At 40.4% G+C, this 25,214-nt stretch overlaps 1 protein-coding gene across 2 annotated transcripts in view; it reads left to right on the top strand.

Moving 5' to 3' along the window:
• SLC25A26 (solute carrier family 25 member 26) overlaps positions 1–25,214 on the top strand; it is an 84,333-nt gene that overhangs the window by 7,692 nt on the left and 51,427 nt on the right. Inside the window, exons 4-5 of one of the 2 annotated variants that reach the window (XM_030501907.1) lie at positions 9,908–10,012; positions 11,768–11,815. The exons of the other annotated variant lie outside the window; for it this stretch is intronic. Of the exons in view, the coding sequence (XP_030357767.1) occupies positions 9,908–10,012; positions 11,768–11,815 (153 nt within the window). The remainder of the gene's footprint in view (positions 1–9,907; positions 10,013–11,767; positions 11,816–25,214) is intronic. 2 annotated transcript variants of the gene reach the window in all.

Below are 25,214 nucleotides of genomic sequence, written 5' to 3'. Positions count from 1 at the left end.
GCTCATAGGAAGAGATGGAACCCTTGGCTGTGTTCTGAGACAACTCTGAATGGTTAGGTAGGGACTGCTCCCTTCGAAGATGATTGTTTTGGCTGTCCTCAACAAGGACTTTGCCATAGCCTTACACTTTATCCCAAAATTTAGGAAAGGATGGTTGTTGAATCACTTTGAATTGAAACATCCAACAGTTTGTCACTTAAATGGGGAGAGGGCATCATGCAGCTCCACAGGGCAAGGTGAGGACAGGTATTTCAAGGTGAAATTCCAAGCTCACTTGTGTATTCCTGTGTGTTGCCACTTAAGATACTTTTGTGATAAGAGCAAAGTGTGTGGTTCATCTGTGATTAGCATCTGACCCTCAGTATTAATAACTTGGGAATTTTTTATCTGCTGTTGGGATGTGTCAAATAAGAAAGCTTCTTAATGCAGGAATTATCTTTCTGGAGAATTCAGCTAGATTTCTCTACTAGTCTTAACTTGATTCGTAGAATAAGCAAGCCCAAATGCAAGCAAGTTTACAAATCATGGTTCTGTAGAATGACATTTTGAGTGTGCTTTGAGTTCAAATAAAGAAGGAAAGTGCATGTTTAATATAAAACATGATAGGCAACATCACGTTTTCTGTCCCTCTCTGTCCGCAAATGCTCGCTGCCTTGCCTCTGCCCTGGCAGTATCTTTTGAAGCTGTTAACTAGTTTTACTTTAATAGAACAACAAGGATTTCCAGAATTGTATTGGTATGAATTCCATGAGAGTAACTGGCTAGATCAGAGAAGAAAGTTGCTATTAATGCCCATTCTGAGGACAAGGCAGAATCATGAGTCGGGCAAATCCACAGAGTAATATCACGAAAGAATCTCCAGCAGGATAATTGGTCAGGGCTTTACAGCATTGTAAGCCCAAGAAGATCATCTGCTGCAACAAAGAAGTGATTTAGTACTTACTGTGTCTAGACAAAGCTGATGGCTTTGAATTTTTCATTATCCCTTTTCTAAGAACTGAACTAATAAATAGACAAAACTGTTTAAAAACCAAAAGCTGCATTTTCTGCTTTGTATCCTATCTCCTTTCAACCAGTGTAGTATGAGTGGGCAGACTGTAGTATTCAAAATAGTGTCCAAAGTCTGACACCAGTCAAAGTTTGATGGGACCTCTTCCACAGTACGTCAGCATTTTTTGCTATTTTCATTGATGGGTGTCTGTCATTTTAGGTGTTACTGTGTCTTTTGTGCTGTGTGTATCTGGGTACACATAGGCACTGAGAAGAGGAACATACTGACCCCAGCAAGATGAGCAGTGGTGGGGAGTGCAGCAATGTAGGTGGTCTTTTGAATAAATCATGGTGCATTTTGAACTATTCATAAATGAAGGCAGCTGAGGTGAGGTCAGCAGTACAGATGCTGTAGGATGTTTGCCAAATCCTTGGGCAGAAGCATATCTGAGCACCAGTTGGAAGATGGTTGTGAAGGTGTGACTGCTGTCATAAAGAGCTAGTGAGGAAGGAGCATAGTTAGAGTGGATGAGAGCTCCAATTAGAGCTGCAGCTGAAAATTGGTTGTAAATAAAGATGAATGGAGCAATGAATCCACAAATGCTGCCAACAAATTCATCATACAATTAAAGGCTGAAACAGCAAATTAAGAACTGTCAAACACCTCACTAGCCAGCCACACCGAGCTTCTCTTTATGCTCCATGTTAACTGCATGTATTGCATCTTCATCAGCTGGTTTTGTGTTATCTACTCAGTTCAGGGCTTAGAGGACATGCTACTTTGCAGTAAAGAGTAGATGCTTGATGGTTGCCATCTCTTTTCTTTCAACCCTAGGGCTGATATTCTTTAGCTGATTGTAGAAATATTTGTAGCTCAGAGTGTCTGTAGAGGAGCTAATTTGGGTTAAAGAGTTTAAGTGAGAAAAAAATAATGTAGAAGTGTTTCCTGATGGATTTCCTGGCTTGCAACACGCTCTGCCAGAGTCAGCTTTGGAAATGTCTGAGATAGCTTAAGGTAAGTTTATTCCAAAGTAAGGTTCTGCAGAGGGTTTGTTGGGAATAACAATTTCTGAATAGCTCCATATGTGGACAAGCCCGTAATTCTTTAAGTGAAAAGGCTGTAGGAAAGAGTAAGGGATCAATTAAAGGAAAATACTTGATAAAATACAACGTAGTTGAAATTTCCGTGTTCTGGGCCAATGTAACCCCAAGAGACTGAGCAAATAGTAAAACACCAGTCATCTTTCAACAGGAAACTTAATGTGTTTGCAGAAAATATTGCCTGTGTTCTCTTGCCTGGAATCTCATTAACGTTTGTCCTCCTGTAACACAGCCTGACCCCACTTGGCTCCTTGGAAACAGTTTTATGCTGGATGGGCTGCACCGTGCTACTTCTGCTGAAAGAACAGTTTGGCTGGTGGATGTGATTAGTTTCTTAAGCCTTTTAAAATAAGTTTAACAGACTCTCAGTGGTGAAAGAGTTGCTGGGATAGATTGGATTGTGCATAAAATTCTGGAGGTTGAATTAAGGGTCTGCTCTTCTTTGGCTCCAAGTCATTCTGTGTTTAAATGTAGTAGTAATTTATGATTCAGGCAATAACCAGGTTAAGGAAGGTTTTTTTTTAAGGAAGGCTTTTTACAAAGCTATTAATCTGTCTGATTTTTGCAACTTGAGTTTAAACCAATGCTTGTGACTGTAGTGAGGAACTTCAGAATCTGTGGGACAGTTAGTTTGTGCTGGAGTACAAAAGAGATGTGCGTAACAGCAGGCAGGCCTCTTTTGGTAAGTTTTAGGTTCTAAAACTCTACATGGATTAAACTTTGAAAGATCCCATTTAGTTATGCAAAGCACACAAACTTTCAAAACACTTGCAGTGAGAAGTACTTCTATAAAGAAGTGTTTAGTGTCAGCTTTGTCAGCTTCAAAAGCTTTCCGTTCTTTGCCTGTTAACTGATGTAATTGGGGTAGTGGTTTCTCCTTGCTGTGAAAAGAACTCGGCACAAATATCCACTGCTTGAGGACAGAAGTTTTCCAAGGTAAATCTGATGTGGCTGAGGGAGAGGTAGGCAGGGAACCCACAGCAGGAGTTGTAGAGCATGTAGCAGGGCAAGTGAAGAGCCACACATGTGAAAGGAATCAGATAGGGGCAGAGGCCCATGCTGAGATGAACAGTGATGGACAAAGAGCCAGCTGAGGACTTCACACAGCTGGCGTGCATATGCTCAGACAAGATGGCCATTGTGAAGGGAGAAGTGTGTGGTGGTGCAGGTGATGCTCTGGAGAGGAAGAAGAGAGCCCTGGAAGGCAGTAATAAGGAGCTGACTTTAAGTTTGACAATGACAGGATGAGATAGCGCTCTGCAAGACAGTTCTGCAGATTCCAGGTAAAGTCATCTAAGGTGGAAACTTGGAGGAAGTTGAAAATGTTTGTGCAGAAGCTCTGGTTTTCCAAACGCTTGCAACATTCAGTCCCTGTGAATGGCCTCATCTCTGAAATAGTATGTTTTCAAGCTCTGGGAAGTGCTGAGATCTGAGGCATCTTGCTGGCTGAGATTGCTCTTTGAAGCAATGTTTCCTGCCAGCATACAGGGGAGCTGCAGCTAAATTAATGAAGGCCCTATTGTGTCCGTCAGAAGAAAAGATGGGACAAAGAGCCTGGCATTGTCTATACTTTCCCATCCAGAGCCCATTAGTTAAAACTTGTTCTTTTCATGGGGCTTAAATTAGGAGTGGAGTCAGCTGTTCATGACCCCAGCAGCTTTGCACAGGGCTGAATTTGTGATGTGCGTGAGTGTGGGAGGGGAAAATAAGATTAGCATATTCTGAGGTTTTATTTGAAACATGAACTCTTTTATTTCTGGGGCTGGCACTTAAAGCAGAAACTGAGAGTGGACAGTGCATATATTGGGCAGTTTTTGTCATCTCTGGAGACAATTTCCTCATTAAAATAGGTGTTAACGTTAATTCTCCACTTCAGTTGTGCTTTAGCAGGTAGCACAACTGCTGACAAGCACACGTAGAAGGACTTGCTCACAACTTGAGTTGTGGCCCACAGCAAATGACAGACCGTAGAAACTTACGGTTTTGTTCTGTTTTGTCAAAAGGACAGCAGTTATTAAGGTGAAGGTTTATTGGTGTTTGAACTGTTGATGCTGTCTGAGTACAGCAGTTCAGGCTTCTCTGTTAAAAAAATATGAAAGTGTTTCATGTTTCTCCACTATTCTGTTAGTTTTCCTGGTGGTGGGAAGGGTGAGGCAGTTCATCTACAGTTCTGCCCCATGATCCCCACCTGCCCCACTATCTAACATTTGCAATCCAAGTGTTGTGACCAGAGTTTAGAAACAGTTATTGGGAGGATGAAATACTTTGCTAATCTCATAAAATCGCATTGAAAAAGTTCCTTTCCCTCCCTCTATGAGAGGGGAATCTCAGTGAGATCTGAAGTACCAAGCAGATCTCCAGAGTTTGGAGAGGCAGGAAAGCTGCAGTACTGAATTCAAAGTTTGTTGAGAGCCTCTGGCTTGAACTGAGGGGAAATTTCCCCTTCTTTTTCAGGATCCAAAGGAAATCAGTGCAGTTTGAGATCTCTTAATTTTACTTGCCTATCATTTTAATCATTCGGTTATCTGAGGAATGGAAAAGGACATTTTTCATGTTTTAGATTAATAATAGTAACTTCCTACTCAGAAGGGAGCACGTGACAAGGAAATTGAGATGCTCAGACTATGTCATATTTACTGTATGTCAACCTATTTTGCGAAGCAGCATTTTTAGTGTAAAAAAACTGCAACCAAACAGAAAACCAACAAACCAAACCTGAGCTATAAAGTAGCTTTTGTCTGCAGGAGCATGGCCAAAACTATCTTTGTTGCTTCTTTTCTTTGAATGGGGTTTTAGAGTTACTCCGTTTTTCTTGCTCTTTCTACATGATGTTGGAGCAGACAATCCTTCTGACCTTCAGGAATGGGGTAAGAGATTAGGTGTTTGTTACCAGATTGACTGCAGCCTAAAGATACGTCCTTTGATAAGTCATAGCCTCTTTGGTGTCATTTTTGTGCAGCAGCTTTTTCTCCCGAATGGGTTAGTGGTTATCTTGCACAGGTATTGTGAGGTTTACAGTCTCTGTTCTCTGGATACAAAGTTGTACAGTGTCATAAATTAGATTCTTACTCAATTAAGAATAAACTTACACAAATGACATTTAAGAGTAACTATCCCCAGGTATGTTCTTTTAGTTCTGTGGTAAGTATTAAATTATATGGTGAAAACATCAGTTAAAGCTTCCCAGCCTACTCAGACAGATAAAGTCATTAAAACTAACCTCCTGCTTGGGAAATTTAAAATTAAAATCCTTTAGAAACTATTCTAAAGGGTTGAAAGCTGCAACAGAGAAGTTTTCTGGAGCTTAACACATTATTTCTGTACGCAGTTTTCAAAGTAGGCTTAGCAATGCAAGCTGGAGATTTGCTCAGAGTCACCGAGTGCAGATTCCCAAATCACCAGCCACCAGCATATTTCAGAACAAGTCTTTGTCCTCAGTCTACTCTTTTCCTGATTATGGCAGAATGGTTAATCACTAAGTGGGGAAAAAAGTTTCGCTCTTGATCCTCACCCAAGCCCAGGTTAGTGCAGAGAACAGATCAGCTCGTCAGCCAGGAGCATCAGGTGCCAGCATCTTAATGGAATGGGCTCTTAGTCTTTGCCCTTCAGTAGCCTGTCTTAAAAGCAGGGGTAATATCTCTCTCTTATTAAAGGTAAGTCTTCAGACCATATGGTTGTGGGAGCTTTTAAGATTTGTGAGTCAGATCATTAACTGTACAAGGTGCTGCCAGTCTGCATAAGGAAATGCTTTCTCAGGCTGCTCTTACAGGTCCAAGGCTGCTAATAGTATTGTACCAGCTGTGCCCCTGGTGCTGAGAACTTGCTGTGCATCAACCCAATTTAAGTACCCAGCATAAATTCTTAATAGCAACTGTGACACCTCCTCTGTCCTCTTTCAAGTGTTTCTAGATACATTTCATGTGCAGATTATGCCTGCAAGGTTAGTGCTCAAACTGTGGTATAGGTGCCTAAAAGCAGATGAACATGTTATCTTTGATTCTCTACTAAATCCTACAAAACCAGTCATGTAGGAAATGGTTAGCCTGGAGCACAAAGTGTGGAAGCAAAAGGCTGTAAATCTAAATGGGATATGTTAATACTTGGTTAATAATATAGCTTTGAAGACCAGGAGGAGTTGTGTTCTTTTCTGAAGATGTTGTCTTATGTTTGCCTTTGCCTAAAGAGCAGAACATACTGGATAGAGCAGCTAATGAGCTAGAAGTGGTGTCATGGTGGTTTGCAGATAAGTTCTTACTCCATAATTTGCAGTGGCAATGCAATGGGCTCTTCCTAGTTCAACCAGACTGTGTCTTGTGTTATTGTTTAGAGAAAGATGTTTGGTAGCCTTGTGCTGGTGAATTACGTGAGTATTGCCTCATTCTGAACAGCTACTCCAGCTTTAAGTAGGATTGGTAGCTCTCAGAAGCTAGTGGTTGAAGATAAGGTGTTTCCAATAAACTTAGGTGAGCCCATGCAAGAGGCTTTGTGCAGGTTCCTGGTGCTATTTGCAGTGGGTCTTGTTTTTTGTTAGCTGTGGCCGCATAGGAACAGGTTACAGATATACTGAAACAGATTAAATCGGTATATATAAAGAGTATTTGCGTTGACTTCAAGGCACTGGTCATTCTTCACAGTAAGACATCAGTCAGAACAATCAGGAAAATCTAGTCCCAGCATGAATCCAACCAGGAGATGGCAGCAATGTTGCATGCACGGAGTATTCCGAGGTTAAACACTTCCCTGAACCAATAGGAAAAAAAAATTAGTATCTTTTAGTTGGAAGATGTGCTGTTTTAGCATTACAGAGGTAAATATTAACAAAATAGGCCTGGTTTTAGCTTTTGTCCCTAATGGGCTAATGCAAGTCAGTAAATTAAAAATGCACTTCAGTTGGCATCTAAATACTGGGGCCACATTTGACCTGGTAGTGATTTAGCACAAGGATTTTGAAATTCAGTACTCCTAATCAGAAGTGTTTATGGCATTAAAAGGCTAGAAAGGTAATAGATGCTAATGTCATTTCTGCATACCTGCTCTGTAAACTAATCATAGCTTTGCTTGAAAATATAGCTTTGCTGTAAAATTGGGTTTTGTTAAAGCTTGACTCTAAAAATCCTTGAGCCTTTTGTTTCAGTGTTACTGTTTTCCTGGCCTTATGGTATGTATACATGTGCGCTGACATGGGGAGAGTCTGATAACTGGTGTATTGGGTTACCTGACCTGGTAAATAGGGAAGGATATTGATTCTGTCTTTCTGCACCCATCAACAGAAGGGAATGAGCGTGGCCCCTATCAACAGGGTGCTGTTGTCTGATGCTTTAATGTCAGGCAAGGTAGCTGAGAGCCCACTGCTGTGCCCTTGCCATGGCTGGCTCTGTAGATGTTTGACGGAGCTAATTTGTCACAGGGTCATCCCCAGAACTGGTGGGATGCAGCAGGAATGGCCTGAGTTTGGCAGGCTGTATTGTGCTCCTCTGTGGCAAGCAACAGGCTGCATTTATGTGAAGAGCCAAGAGATTAAAAAGCAATTTCTTCCTGGGATCTCGGTGACCAGGGAGGTGAATGGGCCCCCGCTGTGCGAGGTCACGTTATTGTCCATCTTCCACATCTATTTATCTAGTAGTCGATGCAGCTAAAAGCATATATGTGGGCAGTGACTGCAGAGCACCTGCACAATTATATTTCACCCTTGCTTGCGCAATTTGCTTATAGCTTTCAGATTAAGTATGAATTCTCTTGGTGTAGTGTTATCATACTGGTGCTGCTTGACCATATTTAGCTAAGAAAGCAAACTGTGGAGATGTGCCTTGTGTTCTTTTAACTTTGTCAGCATTGCCTGGAAGGTGCTGCAGTGATTGAGATCTGAGTGCAATGGATTTGAGACTTTTCTGCACCCATCTGTCCCAGGTTGTTATTGTCTTTAAAATCTTGTGGGCTAATAGATAGGTGTGAACCTAATCTTGCATACTTGCTTTTAGAGACCTGTGTTTGACATCAAAAGACTGCTGGGATTGTTAGTGATGGTAAGGTACTCATGTAGGAACAAATCAGGTAACACACTGTACATTCAGGTGCACACTGAAAATGTCACCTTTCAGTCTGATGTTGGCAGTTGCAGCTTGTGGCTTTTTGAGTACCAGAAGTGCCCTATGGAGCCAATCTGACAGTGCAGCCCGGGTGACACGAGCCTGTATTTCCTTTCATAACAGCACAGTGTAATCACTCTTTTTGTTCTTGTGCAGCCACAGGCTCCCTTGTAAGCGCAAATTCAAATGGGAGAAACATCAAAGTTAATTTGAAATGAAATGCACCCCAAGTAGTCTGGGGGAAATGGAGACATTACTTTGTAGCCACCCTTCTCCTGCCAAAACTGCAGCACCCCAGATGTCAGGAAGCCACACTGTGCTCTTTGTCTGGTCTTGATTGACTGGATTGTTTTTATCCGAGCCTTTTTAAAGCTTTCCTCCTGCCTCCATGTTTTTAAGGAATAAAAAGCTAATATAAGGACATGGAGTGTTATGAAGCATGAAGTTCTATAAATATTTATGCTGAACTATCAAAAAAACTTGACAGTTCTTATTTTCTTGACAGATTGGGGTCACTTGTTATTTTTGACCCTGAGAATTGAAGAGCACATGGAGTTAGATCTGTTTGTAATGACTTTTGGATATTGTTGTCTGGTAAACTTGTAGGAATGTAACAGGATAACAGACTTTTTTTTCTGTGGTCTCTTTGTGAAAATGGAACTTAAGCCTTGTACTGTGTTACCCACAAATGATCACTCAAGTTACTGTGTCTGCAATCTGGCAATGAATTCCTGAACTTTCTTTGGCACATGTGAGTTCGAGTTAGCAGATTGGTTTGTCACTTCAGATGGACAGCTTTCACCTAGGTTGCTCTGGACTTGAAGTACTCAGTGATCACCTTTGTGTCTAGGAACCACAGAGTTCTTGAGCCCAGCACAGGGTGGAAACAAGGCTAAATATGTGGCCCATAGTGTCTCCAGTGTTTTGCCACCAGTCCCAGCATTGCTTCAAGTATCCCTGAGGCCAAGTGAAGACAAACTCCTGTTGAAAGTGTTGATAAACAGGCATTTTCTGGAGGCATGAGAGGCTTGTACTCTTTTGACGCTTGAGGATCCCCCTTCCTCAACATTATGTCCACACAAGCTTAACTCCTGCCTGAAGCTGAAGTGGCAGGTGAACGTTTTAAAGCCAGGTCTGGCTTTTTCAGCAAAGCTGGAGCTTTTGTAGCAGCAGCCCCGTTATTACATCCAGCTGCAGGGGCCTTTCTTGCCTGTAAATTCCTTGTGTAGGAAAGGATCAATCCGATGGTCCACATTGAATGAAAACTAGTGATTTAAAGTAAATCTTGAATATATTGTGTGCATCCGAAGCTAACTGGAGTGTCTCTTGCTGTCAGTCACTAGAGGGCACAAAGGAACTACCTAGGAAAGAAGTTTCTTCCAAATCCTGGATTTCCAGTTTACATCTCTGAAAGTGGGGGGAGAAATTCCTGTGGCTGCCAAAAGACAGGATGGCTTCAAAATTTTGGTTTCAGTGTTGATTTTCCCCACCCAAATCTGCTTCTGGTTTGGAAGTTAAAAATTTCAAGGGTACTTCCATTTTGCTGTGTTCAGAAGGTACACAGCTCTCAGAGCAAACACATAAGCTGCTCATCAACAGCTTATATAATTACAAAAGTTATTTCCTCATTTCTCGGGTTTCTGTACTTGGACCAATCTCCAAATGTGTCTGCTATATGAAGAGTAAGGCAGCAAAAGGAGTTGTTCTCTGAACATGTGGTTCTTTTGCAGGTTGCATGCCTCATACGGGTTCCATCTGAGGTGGTCAAACAAAGAGCCCAAGTTTCTCCTTCCTCGAGTACCCTCCAGGTTCTCTCCCGCACCTTGTATCATGAGGTGAGTTCAGAGCAAATTTCCGAACAAGTTACTTCATTCTTCCCACTCAGTTCCATACATGTCCAGAAGCATTCCTACAGCTTTATTCCAGTTCTGTGTTCTCCTAGCACTTTCCCATCTATTCTGTTGTTAAAAGTGATTGGCATGTTATGTTTAAAGAAACCAAACCCCCACCTTCCCCATGTGCACGCACTTACATGCATGCTCTAAATAACTCTTTCCAATTCTTGTCATATGAAGTACCTACATTAAAAAATACATTTAAAAAAGGGATTTAGCTTTCCAGTTTCCAAAGCTCTGCTTGTATTTATCATAGAATGGTCCTTCCGCTTGTGTTGGAATGGACCTTCAATGCTAATCTGGTTTCAACCCCCTGCCACGGGCAGGGACACCTTCCACTAGAGCAGGTTGCTTCAAGCTCCTGTGTCCAACCTGGCCTTGAACACTGCCAGGGATGGGGCAGCCACAGCTTCTCTGGGCACCCTGTAGCAGCACCTCAGCACCCTCACAGGGAAGAACTTTTTCCTTATGTCTAATCTAAATCTACCTTCTACATGCCCTTGTAAAAAGTCCCTCTCCAGATTTTTTGTATGCCCCCTTGTATTTATGCCAACAGCACTTGTTGGCAGCAGAAGGACAAGAAGAAAGCCTTGTAGGGCAACAGAACATCTAGTCTCTCTATCTAGAGTTTGCTGAATGGTTTCCAATTTTTGTAGCTGGCTTCAGAGGGGATGTCCTAAAGGCACCATTTGAGAGAGGCTCTGTAGGAGCTCTGGAATTGAGTGCTTATCCAGTATTTGTAGCTTTTGAAAAATAAGGGCTTTTGTTATCTTTTTAGTAGTTATACTGATCCTTCCTGTAAAAACCTGTTCACTGCTGTTTTTACTGAGTCTCACAAGGGGTATTTTTCAAGTTTATTCCATAAGAGCAAGTGGCTCCTGAAAACACTGTGGGGAAAATATTATACATATTTCTGTGTGTAAAGGCCAGGAAAAGGAAGACATAAATATGACCTTTAAATGATCCACTTGATTTTTATTTGCTTGTAAATGAAAACTATTGTGATAACCCTGCACAAGAGGGTCACTGAAAACTTCTTGCTTGAAGAATGACTTGGTCATTCTGCTCTAAAAGCTGGTGCTCTCAAAACTGTATGTTTTTCCCTTTCTTCGTAGCTGGCAGAGAACCTTAGGATTTGCCAAACACTCAAATAAACTGCCCTGTAAGATAATGAATATAATTTTACGTACACTTATAAAATGTTTATGGTTTTGAATGTTATCAGCTAGTTAAAAATATAAAATGTCTTGAAAAAAGCTTGGATTCAAGGCTAAGAATGTGGTCAGAGGAAGTTGTCATCCTACGGGTTCATTTTACATGGAGTATTTAAACAGAAAAGTAGTAGTTTTGAAATATGGGATAGTGATACTTTTAGACTAAAGTTTTGGGCAAGTAGAGTTTGAAGTAATGCATTTCTGCATCTTCTTGCCCTTTTAATTATAACTGTAAGGTATATTCTCTTTTCTATAACTGATTATTCTGAGCAGTGGTTAAATGATCTCTGAAATGAACATAAACCTCTCTGGCACTGTGAATCATGGAATACAATATACAATGCTATAATCAATATAGTCAATTTGCAAGCAGTTCAGGTCTGACACTCAGGCTGTAATGTTTAGCTCATAATCACTGATAAACTGTGGTCTTTGGCAAACTAATTCCCTATAGCTGATGCTTTCTTTTGTTGGTTTACAGGGTATTCGAGGACTTTATCGGGGTTACAAAAGCACAGTATTAAGAGAGGTAAAACACTTGTCTTTCTCTTTTGATTCCTTCGCCTCACTTTGTTTTCTAAGAAGAGATAGTACAATTGAGATCAATTGCTCTAACCATAAGCTCTAAATCCTATTGTGTTTCCTTCTAGGTAAGTTACTAGTTTGTGATTTAAATAGAATACTGATAATGTGCACTAAGAGAACCTGTGATACATCCAAAAAGTCATCTACCACCCTGTGTCTCAGTTCTATTGCTGCTAAATCATAAAAAGATGGAAATGTCTATGCTAACATGATGAAAACCATAAAGTAAAATACTGGAAACTTCCTCCAGTGCTGTGATTGCATCATATGAAGTATGCGTGCCAACAATGGTGAACTAGTGGCATCAGGCCAAGTTCGGCACAGACAGATTTAGGCTTTCTTTAAATATATTTGTCAGCAGATGCCAAAAGATTATCTGTCATCTGTATATAGAGAGGATTGTGCTCTCTTTTAAATGGGTGAAAGCAATGCATTTAGTCATCCAGTCTGTAGACATGATGTGGCATTACTTAACTCTAAATCAGAATACTTCACTGCTGGAAAAATATAATGGGGCTAAAAATATTTTGGCCTGCTTGGCAGAAAATAGCTCCTAAACTAAAATCTCTTAATAAACGTACTGTGAATTACAGGATTAGTGTCATGGAAGTGTTTGATATGCTGTGTGAACTGGAGGCAGATTATAGAAGAGGTAGAAAAACATACTGATGAACTCCCAGTCTAAAACTGTTTCAGAATCGGATCCCAGGAGGTCATCTTTTGACAAAGCACAAGTTGCACCAAGAGCACCTCAAAGAGACAGGGTTCAATTCCTACGAAAACATGAGAGCTTTTGTCCAGGAAGGTTCTTTACTTACTCTGTTCCATGTGCTGTGTGTGGGTTTGTCCTCCCCTTATGTAACTTGCTGAGTAAACTAGGTTTGGATCTTTGCTGCTTTTGTGTTTTAAACGCAAAATGAGATCTCTTGGCTGTGTTGCTGTTGATATTAAAGCCAGTTGCAGAGGCTTTTCAAGCCTTCATTCAATAGTTCTGCTCTTAAAAGCTTTTCTTCATGCTGAAAACTGTTTTTAGGACAGTTACGTTAGCTGGCTCTTGTTACAGTTGTGGTATAAAAATGGATATTACCTAAAATAAGAAATACCAAATTTAGAGTTACTTAAAGTGCTGGCACATGATAATGTACTGAGTCTATTTTGGTAGGTCTGAGTGTTTAAAAAAATCAGTTATTTGTGCAGAGATGACACCTGCTTTTCTGAAATGTAAACCCCACCATAACTTCTTCTCGTACTGATTTTCTGGCTCACTAAACATGGTATTCACTCAGATTTCATTTGGAGACGGGCAAAAAAGGCCAACAAATGATTTTGATTTCTCTGAGGGGTTCTGAATAAATGAATAAATTTGGATCCCATTGCATACAGATTTTGCATACTAACAGGTAGATAAAACACATGGTTACTACTGGGTGCTATTCTCCTTAAAATTTGTTTTGACACATGTCAGGGTGGTAATTCATTTGCAGACCATATTCATGGCACAGTGTGTGACCCTGCTGAGAGAACTTTGTTTACTCAAAATGGCAGCACTTTGTTGGAAATTTAATGGAGGTCCTCTCCATTATGTATATTCATAAAAGATCTTTCAGAACTGATTTCAGTTGAAGTATTGCTTTTTGGGACAATCTGTCCAATCGAATGAGAAATAAATGATTACCAAATGAAATGTGCTTCCTCTTCCAAATGAATCAAATCAGAGGTGATGTTTAAAAGAAAAACATCATATTTGAATTTAACACTGTTAAGGCTGTTGCCTTTTTCTGACACTAAATGTTGTAAAGCAATGTCCACTTGAGTCGGAACAGCATATTGAACCTTCACCTGGAACTGTTGTAAGCCTGACATTTAATCTTAGTATTTTCCTTTCTCTTTAGGTACATTTCTTCCTTTAAGCAAAGTTTTTATTTTCAGATAAAAATCTATATTAATTCATTATTGGACACATCCAGGTTGCTGTGTAGCATACATAGACTGAGATTTAATTCCAGCTGACTTGTATACATACAGACTTTGTTCACATGCTTTGCTTCTTCACTTACACAAACCCCTTTGTTTAGGTACAGCGGAATGGGATTTTTGAATAGAGGGGCTTCGGTGCATGATTTCTCATGGCAGAGGCTGGGAATGTTGATACTTTTCAGATAATAATATTCTTGCACTGCCAAAATTCTTGAGCCAGAATTTAAGGAAAGTTAATTTTAGTTGTTGTATCGAGATAAAATTTTGCATATTACCTAAAGCAGTGCCTGGCCAGAGATGTGCTTGCCAATTGCTTAGGCTTAAGTGAAAGTCAGTCTGTTTATAAATGGAGCGAATGTTGAAACATTGTCTTTATAGCATAGCAGATCTTTTCAAGACAGTCTTATTCTGCTCCTTGTAATATGCATTAGCTGCTGTGCTGCTTCTGGTGCAAGGTAGTTGCTTCATCCATCATTTTTTGATTCTAACTCTTTCACTTATCCCTTTGTTTTCTCATCAGAATAATCTCTGTACAGATGAATGTTGAAAGAGAAAGAAAATGGATAGAGTTGTAATGGTTTTGGAAATAACTTAGAGTTAACCTCAGTGCTTGGAAGTTTTGACTATGACTCTTTCACCTACATTGTTTTTGGTGCCTCTTCTCTCACATTTCCATTACTTTGGTCTTTACATCTTTCTTTGATGCAGTTACACTAAACTAATCTGACAATCAAAAGGGAAGTGAGGTACAGTGCCTCGCTGTGTTGGCATTAGTAGCCCAAAAAAAGACATCTGTGCTCTAAGAGGAAAGCTTTTGTGATAAAGCACAAAGCAGGAGCGTGGTTATTAGGTTGCTGAATGAGACTTTGAATAAATCGGAGGCTGTGAAATGATGTGGAATTCCCATGATGTCATTTCCAAAGCAAATCCAAGTGAGAATTGTCCTTTCCTATGGGTGTAATGTACCAGTGTGCATCGGTGTGGAAACTGCTTCCTGCTACTAAGAGCAGTCAATGGACAGGTAAACTTATTCATCTTTTCCACAAAAGAGGCAAGTTCATTTGTGAAATCTCATAACAAGGCAGGAGCAGACTATAAATCCACTATAAATCCTCTAGTATTTCTTAATGGGAATGTAGTTCTGCTGCTGAGAATCTTATATAAGCAAGTGGAGCCAGATTTTTAATTCCTGCATAATTCATTTTATTAACTATGACCAAGTAGAACATCTGTTAAAATTCCATAATGTTCAGTTCATGGGAAAAAGAGAGAAACCCCTGAGTTCCCGTTGGAGCTTTTCCATTTCCATTAATGTTACAGGACTCTAGCAGATGTCTTAAAAGATGTTGTTATGAATGAGAGGACAACATAAAAGGAAGTGCCTTGTCCAGTTTTCCTGTGTAAAATAGCTCGCCGTAGAGTGAGTTATTCCACCCTCTGCGTGTCTATGTGCAGGTTGTGGCTTCGCACAAGCAGTGCCCCGTTTAACTGCAGTGTGCCTTCTGTCAGGAGTTACCATAGTTTGGAAGAACTGAGTGAGTCCTGAGTGGGTGTTCTCTGTGGTTTTAATCTGATTTGTTACTTTTAAAAAGTACTGCAGATGCACTGGGCCCTAGCCCAGAAGTAGGTTCAAAAGGAGCTAAAATTAATATTGAACCCTTCCTTAAAGACAAAGGGGATGGAGGATGGCTGGCTCTTTATAGTTCACAGATGTCTTCAACGGAGGCTAAGACTCCTACAACCATAGAATAGTTTGTGTTGGGAGGGACCTTAAGGATCATCCAGTTCCAACCTCCATGACCAGAGACACCTCACACTAGACCAGGTTGCTCAAAACCCCATCCAACCTGGCTTTCAAATCACATTCCAATGTCAGTCTTTGTCGTGCAGGTAGCCCTGAGTAAGCCTGTCCTCTGTGTTGCCTCATAGACTGTCTGGAGGCATTTCAGGCTCTCTGCTTGTGGTGGCCTCCGTTCAGGTAGAGGTGGTATTGATGCTTTACTTGACGGTATTTTTTCAGAGCTCTGAATTTGAAAGGAAAGTACTGATAAATCTGAAGCCACTCTTTTACAGCATGCTGTAGATCTTGCTTGCAGAAAGGTAACCTAGTCATCACTTTTGGGAGCCCTAGTTGTTGAAGGTTAGTACAGGTGTGGGTACGCTTGGGTTTTTTTCCCCTTCAGTATATGTGGGTTGGAGCCCTAAGTGGATAAAGGCAGCTACTGCTACCCTGGGAGGGAGAGAGCACTCCATGCTACATTAATTTTGGGGAGGAGAAGGACAGCTAGTTCAAAGTATGCTGTTGCATTCATGAGTGGCAGCAGTGTGACAAGCAGGCAACAAATTCGGGCTCTTCCCAATTTCAGAAAGCCAAGAAGTAATGTCTCCTAAGGAGGAGGAGGTACTGTTTGTTGTACGGATGCCACAGAACTAGTGTCCTGATATAACGTGTATCAAAAGGGATACGGAGGACATGTAGTGCAGATGGAGGAGGTGGCAGAAAAAATACCTACCAAAAAACCCCTTCTCAAGTGATTTACTATCTGGGAGAGGGAATCTAAAGCAACTAGCAGCCAAATGGGCCTTAAAGGCTCACCTGCTGCCTGTTCCTAAATGTAAAGGGTCAGTGCCCAAAGGATGCTGAGAAGGTTTTATATAAAACTCTGAGACCCAGCTGAGATCTGTTGCCCCTGTTGACTGAGGGAGGGAGGGGATGTCTGAGCTTGCTAGGGAACAGTCTGCAAACAAGGAGCCTCACTTGTTTACCCACCAGAGGTAGTTCTGCATGTTTCTCTTTTGTTAGGATGTCTTTATATAAATATCCTGTTCTCCTAGCTGTTAGAGGCTTTTATTAAGTTTATCTCTGTTGCTGTAGGACAGAAAGAATGTTATTAATACATTCTTTTAGTTGCACAATTAAAACTTTGATCTTCTATCATTCTCTGTGTATTACAGAGCAGATGTCGATAGAAACAGGCAAACAGGACACTATCTTAATACAATACTTGAAAAAATAAACATCCTCCTCCTCAATGAAATATATGCAGTAGGTGTGTTTTGTTGCTTTCTGGAAAACTGAGCTGGCTTTATTTTATGATTCTAGATAGGTTTAACCAGGAATTTGCAGGACAGGATTGTAACACTGGGGTGTTGACTTGTACTGAGCAACCAGGATTTCTCTGGCTTGGGTGTTTCCATATAGAACAAGAAGTCTCATGAAAGGGATAGGAACTGTAAAATGAATTAACTAGCTGGTCCCTGCCATGTGGGAACTTGTGCAGAAGTTACGCGACATGATTAATGGAAGGGAAGTTGAAAATAAGTCCCTGCTTCCCCCCACTCCTTAACACTACTTTGTCTTGGAAACTCTATCACTGGAGTTGTACCAGGTCTTGTAATGCTTGTACACTTGTATCCTTCTGGTTATCTAAATTTAAGGGATTTGGATTTTGAAAGGTGCATAAGGGTTAACTGTAGTTCTTGTGGGATAAGAGCAGGAGACAAGTCTATGCTCTGGGATAAGGGCTCAGGGACAGCCTAGCTTGTGACCTGGAACGCTGAGAAGTGGACAAAAGGAATAACTGTCCTTTGCTGTTATAGGTTATGCTTATCACCTTCTCCATGCAGACGCTGGGATAGTACTTGGAAATGAAAATGGAGATCTCAAAAAGCACTTATAAATGGCTTTTGCAGATCACAGAACTCTAGGTTTTCTAATTTACCAGTTGTGGGAAATGAGTTTTGTGACATGCTTGAATGGCAAATAAACTGGCCAGGGTGGACAGAGACCTAAAGCAAATTCCTTGTTGAAGTTTGAGGAGTTGGTGGTGGCTTTATTTATTTACTCTGTCAGGCGTGTGCAATGATCTCAGATTTTCCAGCTGAATTCCCTCTCTGAGGCTAGGTGCAGTACCATATATACTGGCTCGAAGCAGAATGCAGCCATCCTTGCTGCCATCGATTTGCACTTTACCGGTGGAGCATACAATCATCGCATCTGTCTGACATCAGTGCTCTCTTCAGATGAAAAGAATTTCCTATAGGCAGAGTGTTTCTGTAGTTTGAAAACTACAGCCTTGCATCTAAGGTCTTTGAACAGAAAAAAACCCCACTTTGAAAACTCTGTGTGCTAAAAACAGCCTCTGTGATTTGATAATGCAGATTCTTTCCAAATGAATATGTGTGCAAGCAGAGTCTTGCAGGAAGCGTATTCTACCACATGCTTGAAATAGAGACACTATTTCCATACATTCTCTAAGCAGCTTACTAAAGCATTTTTGCAAGTGATGTTTTCTGCAGCATTCATAGTGTAGGAATGTGTTTTGTGAGTCAGTAGCAACACTGTGGTCAAGAACAAGTTGGGAAGAAAAAAATGCTGAACTTTGTTCTGGTTTTCTTCATGCTGTGGTGTTTTTGTTTGTTGGTTTTTGTTTGTTTGCTGCTTTTTGTAATCTTAAATAACCTAACAGCTGTATTCTTTACATTGCTTGGTTTTGATTTTTGTGTTTCACAATGGTGTAAAGAGTGCACTCCATGTGCTATCTCCAGTAGAGAATGTGAATTTCCCCACTCTGTTTCCCCGCCTAAATAAAATTATCTGGGACAAAGGATCAGGAAGTGGTTGCGAACACACAAAAAGCATCCCTTTTCCTGATGAGAAGGTGGGACTGTACTGAGAGGGAGGAGAGGCACAAAGAGATGAGTCCTCACTGTAAAAGAAGGAGAAAGGCTTAAAATTGTAAAAGTAGTAAGTAGCAAATAAAAGTGATTATAAAGTGTATTAAACAAAAGCTATCTGATAGTGTCATGGAATGAGTAACATCTTTAAAGCTTTCCAGGGCAAACCAAGGATATTAGAGTTAATGGAATAACTTTGAATCTTCAGTCATTGTAGCCTGAGAGCATGACGCTGAAGTCACTAATGGGATTAGACAGTTTTGCCTATTTCTGTAAAATTTGGCTGACCCGAACACTTGTGACTGTTGAAAAGCAAAACTGAAAGAATCAAACAAAAGTTTGTGGGATTTTTGGCTGAGTGGTTTTTAGTTTTAATTCCACAGCCACGTTCCACTATGGGCAACTGTATTTTGTCTGTCTAAACTCCTTCTGTAGTTCTCAGTGGGAAACAAGATTTCCTGTTACTAAGCTGTAGAGTAATCCTGCTGATGGCTGCAGTGTCGCTGGGCTTTATCTGGTGGAGACCGTGTTTCGTACATGGGTGAAGCAATTTCTGTGTGTCTGTGCTGAAGTGGGTAATTCTCTAGCCCTAGAGATGTGCATGTGTTTTATCTGCTTATATAAAATCTTTACAAGGGCATAGGGATGTATGTACATGTAAAATATGATACTGTTTTTAATAACACCTTGTCAAGGGGTTAGACTCTCTGAAGCAACTAGTCTTATAAATGTGATTGGTCTGGAACAACAAGCAATTTAGCAATTTTCTTCAAGTACAGGACTGTCTTTCAAGGATGAAATTCTTGCCTGATGTAGTCCAAAACATGATTTTCACAGTGAAATACTTCCACCAGCAGAATCACGCTGCTGTCAGTCTCAATAGTAATTATCTGGTTTTCATACTCAAGCTGCTATTACCTAGTTTGTCTCCATCTGCTAAAAACCAGAAGCCCAGTTAAAAGAATCAGCAATCCAAGATCAAAAGCTGTTTCCCAAAAATCCTTGTATGATGTTATCTCAACCAGCAGTTCTGCTTTAACACAAAGACCCGAGTGTCTGCTCTGTCTGGTCAAGAGAAGATGCACTTCAGGACCCGAGGGCATAGTGGGAGTTCTGGGGAGCAGGGCTGGCGTGGGACCAGGAGCCTGGGCTGTCTGCTTCCTGCTTGCCCCTGAGCTTGGCAGTGGCCGAGAGCCTTTAGCACTTGTGAGTCTCTGGCCACTGATTGAGTGGTGGTTGTCATCTTGCTTTATCTTTTACCAGAATGATGATGTTCTCAGAAGGATGTTTTCATATTCTGTGGCTTGTTGCAATAGTTCAGCAAGAGGGAGGTCTGAGGGCATTGACACATGAGTTCTAGTGATTTGTTTGGGAGAATCCTTCCCTTTCTGTTGCAGGATTAGCACCTGTAGCTTAAAGTAGCAGGAAGGCAATGAGCTTTGAGCTGGAGTTCAAAGGAGGCCCTTATGTGTACCAGCTTCTGGTTCTGGTACAGGGTGAGGAACCTCTGGCAGGGGGGTGAGGCAGGCAGCTGAGGAAAATCTCCTCTTAAATCATCCCAGCACTGATTGGTAAGAATCTGTCATCCATACCCGCAATAAGAAGATTCAGGCACATACCCATAATAACGTGCCTGTCAGTGGTGCTGGTTTTAATGGGAGCCTTAGTGCTTGAATTGCCATTTGTTCAGGTTTTTGAAGGCAGTAGTGATCATGATCTTCCATCTCTAGGTACAACAGCAGATCCGGAGGGATGTAGCTAAAGCATATAGGAGGGAATAAACTGATTTTAATCTAGACTGCTGCTGCTGAAACCCTGCCTTCATTTGACCATAAGTAATTCCACCCAACCCTGACATGTCACTAGGTTTTATACATATATATATATTTACTTATCTATATACTTTCTCTGTTGCTTGCTTACATTACATATAATGTTTATATATAAAAGTATTAGGCATCTACTGAGAAATATGAAACTGAAAACTTGAATTTATAACTCAAAGTTTATGGTGAAGGTGTGAAAAAGAAACCAGATCTGTGGCAGAGAGCTTGTATAATTTATCACAGTTACGCTGATATTTGGAAGCATGACTAGAGAGGCACTTGGGAGACTCTGCTGCAAGAACAGTTCTTCCAAGTGCTTAATACAGATCATACTTCAATTTTCTTGGAACACTATCTTATTATCATCTTATGGGAACTGGGAATTGATTGCACTGTTTTGAGTATAGAAGTGACTCCCCAAAAGAAAACAGTCATATGGATGCTCAGAATATTTTAATGGCTGGTGAAGGGAAAAGAAGTTAATTTTGGGCATGGGAACTCTAGTTTCTAATTAAAAATAAAACTGAATTGAAGCACAGTGACCTTTCTTCTGTTTCTTCCTTGCTGTGGGCATACAGCAAGGTATACTTCGGTGCTACAAGCTGATATACACTAGAGGGCACGCAATGCCTGCACTTGCTGCAGTACCAGCCCAAGAAAAAGCCTATCGCAAGGGATCTAATCATAGGATGACCTGTGGATCTTGGAGTTGACTTTGCTTTAATTCTGCCTCTCAAGCCAGTTGCAAAGGAAACATCGAATTTGAAATGTTATTAACTTTATTTCACTCTGAGAAGCAGTCCCATTGAATTTCCTGGGACTAACTTGTGTGAGTAAATGGAGTAGATCTAGTTTGAATCATTTTAGGTATTCCTATCTTTTAACTTTGATATGAGTTGATTAAGATCTATAGGTCTGTAGCATTCCCCTTGTATTCCTGCCCAGTGGAATAATGCTTATGTGATCATAAAGAGAAAGGAGGTCGTATGATCGTGACACCTTACAGTGTCCTTGCTGAATATGAAGTTACCTGTGTAAGTTTTGAGTTCTGAGGTTATGTAGTAAGCTATTATACATTTTATATTAGCATCAGTTTTTGCCAATATTCTGTACTTCCTTTGCTTATCTGTTCTTAAGAAAAATATGATAAGCTTTATAATCTTTGGGGTAATCCCCATGTGGTGTGCACCATAATTTGAGAACCCCTTGTCCTTTTGTGTGTAGTTAGAAATGCACATGGGGGATGGAGCAGGAGGGACGGGTGGTAACATGATTTTCATTATTTTTATAGAAATGCAGGCAAAGCAGGCCTGGTGTATATGCTGCAGATGGAAATAGTGTTGTTAAACCAGGCTCTTATCTCACTTTTAGTTTTCTGTTAATTTTATAGAGGCCAATAAAGTTTAAGCTCTGCAGATTTTCTTTTTATACTGGTTGAATATGTGAAAATTGTGTTCTTGCTTTTCAAAGCCAGCAGGTCTAGTTACAATAAAGTAGAGCTTGGCCTGAACATTTTGGCATCACACTGCAGATACAGCAATGCCAAGGCCACTCTGCCAGATCCAGCTATCCCAGGCTTGAATCTTTCCTAGTTAAATGCTGCTAGTGATGCACAATATGTGACATGGATGAACTTGTCGTGAGTAAACGGAGGCATCGCAGTGCTCTTTCAGACAGAACAAACTCCCCCAAAAAGAGAAACATAAGGCAGGATACTACCCCTGCCCTTCCCATGGGAGAACAGCTAGTACATTGTATTCTGTGTTTGCATTTGACATTGTACAGTCTCTTCACATAAAAGAGAAGAGCAAATAAAGAAGTATCCATGCGTATCAGAATAAATAATGTGCTCACACCTCAGTGGGAGGTTATCTGCTCCCTTTTTGCTTTTGCTGATATGAAGTCCTGAAGTGCAGTAAAACATTTTAGGAGTCTCATGAAATACAAGGCCATAAGGGGCTTAACTGAGACATGTCTTGCTGACTTTAACGTACTGAATGCCAATTAAAGCAAAACTCGGCCCAGTATGAATTTTGCCACTGGCTACATACCTCACAAGGTTGGAGTGGATGGTTTTTCCCCTTCTTCAACCCTCCCAGCATTTTGCCTTCTGGCCTGTACAGCTGTGCTGCTGCTATACTTTCTATTTCTGGAAATGACCCATGTGGTTAGGTCAGTTTGTTTTAGCCTTGCTCCTTGTTGCTGAAGTAGAATAGCACATTTCCCCTAACTGCATGAAAGCCAGGGTAGACAATCATGATAAATATGATTAATGGGCCTCTCTGCTCTGCAGCTGAAGGCTTCCTGAAATTCTGTGTCAGCTGGGCTACAGCTCCTCAAACCAACTTTTAGATAGAAAGTGTTCCTGAGGTTCAATTATCTTGATGGTATTTTTAGTCTGACTTTTGCTGTAGGGAAGTCTTTGCAATTGAAATCAGAGTCTGCAGAGGTAATATTGGCAAGAAAAGCAATTCATCAATATGAGTGAATTTGGTTTGGCTTTTTTTTTTTTTTTTTTTTTTTGCATTCTGCTTTGTTACCTTGAAGTTTCTTAGTTATGTTTCCTAGAATTAAATTTAAGTCTGGGTTTAGGTTGGGTTAATTCCTTGCCCCGCTCAGCAGGATAGTAACTATGATAGGAGCTAATAGAAAGTGATGGTGGCTTTGAGTTAACTATAACTTGTCAGTACTTGGGATATATTTGTAGGTTATTGTTCTTTAAATCTCCAGTTAATGTGACTTAAATATTATATTCACAGAACTTGACAGAAAAGATCTTTGTTGTCACTTCTGTCAGAAGGAAAAACAAAGGAGTATCATTATCTTGATGAAAAATATTGTCCAGAGACTCCAGCAACTGCTCCTTCAAAAATGCAGTTAAAGAATACGGGGGTGGGGGGGAAATCCCCACATTGGTGGGAGTGATAATAAAATGTGTGATTGGCATCAGAGAACGTTCTGTTAATGAGCAAACACATTTGTGAGGATATTCTGTGAGTTGCCCTCCAAGCTGAGAGGCCAAGCTTCTGCCCTGATGTGGGAATTGCTGCTGCAGCACAAGCTGCTGGATCCATCCGGCTTTCCCGGGGAGTGCTCTGCAATTGTAATGGCAGAAGCACATCAGCATTCTCAATAATTGAGAACAAGTCTTAATAGCAAATAATCCTCTTGAAGTCGTTCCTCCCTCCACTGCAATCAAAGGAGAGCTTTGTTAAGGCATTAACTAGCAAATGAGCTGCTAAATACTGGTAATAACCTATTTCCCATAGATTGCTTTTTAATTATAGCCTAAGCTGTGTGAGTCCTGAAATCACTGCTTTGGCAAACCAAGGTTTGCGGTCACTTCCAGCCACTATATCTAATCGGCAACAAAGTGATTTTTAAAGTCTTTACTGATATCAGAACACACTTTGCTTATATATTTCTGCCTGCAGACATACTTTTATCAGTGTTTTTCTTCACTGTTGTTAGGAGTTTAGTTTAAATATGCTATGAAATTGTTTTAGTTCTACTTCCACGTACAATATGTCCTCATTAGATTTTTTAGATAGCATAGGTATTTTTCTGCTTAACTGTTACAAGAACCTTTTCCTATGAGGGAGGAGGAATTAACCACTTTATTTTTATATCTATTAGTCAGTGCAAACTATTTATTTTGCTAATCTGTTGCGGCGACCATGTAGAAATCTAAATGATGTTTGGTTTTTGGAGGAAGTGAGTATTTTTTGTCTATTCATTGCTTTTTTTTCCTCCCCAGACTTCAATAAAGGCTGCGTGTCTTCCAATATATCATTCCGCTTCCCTTCAAACCTGACTTTTTTATAAGGGAGCACAGCCATCACCATTGGCAAGCGTTAAGCTTGATAATTAGTTCAATATAGTGACCAATTCTGTGAATTATGAGTTCAAAGCAACATATGGACATGGATGAAATCAGATTTTGGCATTTCTCACTTAGATTGTTTCAGGACACTGCTGGGGCTTCTTTGATCTGTAAATAACAACTGCAGTTCGGGGCCTTACTTAAAATACATCAAACGCATTCATGACTTGTGCTTTTACATGTAGACCTCTCTTCTAGTTACAATTTCAAATCAGATTAATAAAGCTCTTAATGTTTTGAGGTATCGTAGAGAATGCTTCCAAAGATAGTTCTTTTCATTCTTCACGTTTTAGGAGAAGCAGCAAGCATTTCTTTGTTTAATGTGCACCCCAGATTGCATCAACAGATGTTGTATGAAGCCAAAACTGCCTATCTCCTGTATTGCAGATCCTCTACAACATGATGGCAATGACTGTCTTCCTTTACTCTTTTAACAGTATAAAACAAGTGAACCAAAGGTATATTTTCACTGCATGGTGGAGTAACTTCAGTAACTCCTTTTCCTATTGTAGCTTGCACATAGCAGCCTTTTTCCTAGTTCTGAACTTTGCCATGCTTTGAACTATGCTGTGCCATCCACCAGACAGTACCTGGACATAACCAGACAAGCTCTATTCGTTACTCCTTAAAGATATACACAGGTGCTGACCTAGTTCAATAAGCATCATTGCCTTTCAATAGTTCATTAAATGCACTACCCTGGGCTTATCAGTTAGTTATAAACGGGCTGTATAATTTCTTGGTAGCAAAGGAATGTGAGGAATTACGGCTTCTCAGTGTTTTACCATCAGCTTTCCAGCTGGGTAACTCCATTTCTTCTAATTTAACTCCCAGTGTTTTGCTTAGAATAGTTCAGCATTCAGCAGTAGTGCAGTGGGGTTTTTTTCTGCTGTATAGTTAGTATAATTACCTGAGTTCTGCACAAACACTTAAGAGTTGTTTTCATAGTGTTCTTGGGTCTACTGAGATAAAGTTCTTGT

This window comes from Strigops habroptila, chromosome 11, assembly GCF_004027225.2.
Source record: "Strigops habroptila isolate Jane chromosome 11, bStrHab1.2.pri, whole genome shotgun sequence".
NCBI classification, from domain to species: domain Eukaryota; kingdom Metazoa; phylum Chordata; class Aves; order Psittaciformes; family Psittacidae; genus Strigops; species Strigops habroptila.
The sequence above is the reverse complement of the archived record's forward strand: the minus strand, read 5'-3'. Positions and strand labels throughout refer to the sequence as shown.